General features: G+C 37.9%; 1 protein-coding gene across 1 annotated transcript; it reads left to right on the top strand.

Moving 5' to 3' along the window:
• Window positions 1-407: 407 nt before the first annotated feature.
• On the top strand, window positions 408-1,774 carry LOC116139328 (BOI-related E3 ubiquitin-protein ligase 1). The gene is made up of 3 exons (XM_031425007.1): window positions 408-549; window positions 641-962; window positions 1,058-1,774. The coding sequence occupies exons 1-3, from the start codon at window positions 494-496 to the stop codon at window positions 1,577-1,579; spliced, it is 900 nt and encodes a 299-aa protein (XP_031280867.1). The 5' UTR covers window positions 408-493; the 3' UTR covers window positions 1,580-1,774.
• Window positions 1,775-2,216: the final 442 nt, after the last annotated feature.

The raw sequence follows: 2,216 nt of genomic DNA, 5'->3' as shown, positions 1-2,216 counted from the left end.
TATGCAAGGAGTCAGTTACTTTTTACAAAATCACCGCCTTGTAAATTGTCAAATAGAAAAATAAATCAAAACGTATTTAATAAAAAAAATCTATTTATAATAAGGTAAAATTTATTATTGATTCCATGATAAAAATGGGAAAGGTCCCCAACAAATTTGTCATTATATGCGAGAAAATCGAATCAAATCAGTGAGAAAATGGTAACATTTTTAGTTCAAAATAAATAAATAAAATTAAGACCAAATCCAATGTGCTTCCATGTTTTTCTTTTTCCCAAAAGTTATATTGCATTAAATTAAAAAATAAATAAATAAAAGATTCTCTCCCTCTAGAAGTATTTGACTTTCTCTCTCTCTCTCTCTCAAAAACCAAAGCCTAAATAAACCATTTTCACCATTCGTTCCTTCTTACTCATTTCTCAAGACTCAACAGTCGCCACCTCTCTCTCTTTAAACTCTCTTCTTCCTCGTTGTCACCAAAATCTTCATTTTCATGGCCGTTGAAGCTCGCCATATCGATCTCTTCCCTTCCCAACTCATCTCCCACAGGTAAATCTTGTTCAAGATTGTTGATGGTTTGGTTTCTCTTTTCAGTGGTGGGTTCTCATTTTTGTGCAAATTTTTTTTATTGTTTTTGCAGGGATTTCGTCAAGTCTAATCAAGTTGGCAACAATTTATGCAACACCCAGATGGATTTTTACCTTCCGTTTGCCGAATCATTGCCTTGTGTTGAACCTCTTTTGCCTGCTGACAGCGGCCTCACTTACAACCTCAATCAAACAAATCATCCTCCCAGAAAGAGACCGAGAGAGAATACCAATAATTGTAATTCAATCTATGATCTTGAAGCCTCCCTCTCTCAAAAATCAAAGCTTTCTTCTTTCTCATCGTTTCTCGATGAAGATATCGCCTTTCAGTTTCAGCAACAACAACAAGAAATCGACCGCCACATTGCCCATCATGTAAGTCAAGTTTTATATCTAATACGTGTCCATTTCCTGGTTTTGAAGAAATAAACCATTTTTCTGATTATTATTATTTTTTTGATGATTTTTAGGTGGAGAACGTGAGATTGGAGCTTGAAGAACGAAGAAAGAGCCAATCGAGAATGATACTATCCGCCATTCAAGAAGCGGTTCTGAAGAAATTGAGAGAAAAAGACGACGAGATTCAAAGAATGGGAAAGCTCAACTGGGTTCTTCAAGAACGAGTCAGATCCCTCTACGTCGAGAATCAAATATGGAGGGATTTAGCCCAGAGTAATGAGGCCACGGCAAACTCTCTGCGGTCCAATCTCGAACAAGTCCTACAGGCTCATATCTCCACCGAGGACCACCGCCACGCCACCGCCGAAGACGACGCCGAGTCGAGCTGCGGCAGCAGCGATTCCGCGGCGGTGGGGTCCACAAACGGGAGGATTATGATGTGTAGGCGGTGCGGGGAGAAGGAGACGAGTGTGTTGGTTTTGCCATGCAAGCATTTGTGTTTGTGTACAGTTTGCGGGTCAAGCCTTCTCGGGTCCTGCCCCGTTTGTGACTCCATTATGGATGGTAGTCTCCATGTTAACATGTCTTCATGAAAAAAAAGAAAAAGAAAAAAAAAAGAATACCTTTTTACAAATGTATTATACACAATTTTTTCATTATTTGATTGGTCATTAACGATATTAGAATTCGGTATGACATTATTGATTCCGTATATTACCCTTATTAGAATTAGTCAGAAACGTTATTGAGACAGGTATAACATTATCAATTCGGTATATTAGCCTTATTAAAATCAGTCGGAAACGTTATTGAGATGGTTTTCGGGGATAAGATTGGGGTGTGTTTGGTATAGAAAAAGAGGGGCAGTTTTGAGGTGTGGGCATTATGAAACATGTAATAAAATCTTTGGAATGAACGAGGGGGGAAATTGAAGTGGCCCACTTGGGGGGGAAATTGTAAAGATCTAAAGTTTTGTTCTTCAATTCTCTTCTTCTTTCTCAAACTTTATCCTCTTTTTTTTTTTTTTTTTTAATTATTGGAAAAGTAATAGTATGATTTTAGTTTTGTACTTGGTTCCTCAAATTTAATTAATTAATTAAATAATTAAAATTTGAGAGGGCGCAACGCGCAACGGGGTATTAAGTTGAGGGAGTGCCACGTGGAAAGAGGGCCTGACACGTCAGATTAAAAAGTCTGACAGCGAATTAGAAGTGGGTCCACCACGTGTAT

This window comes from Pistacia vera, unplaced genomic scaffold, assembly GCF_008641045.1.
Source record: "Pistacia vera cultivar Batoury unplaced genomic scaffold, PisVer_v2 Contig35, whole genome shotgun sequence".
NCBI lineage: Eukaryota > Viridiplantae > Streptophyta > Magnoliopsida > Sapindales > Anacardiaceae > Pistacia > Pistacia vera.
The sequence above is the reverse complement of the archived record's forward strand: the minus strand, read 5'-3'. Positions and strand labels throughout refer to the sequence as shown.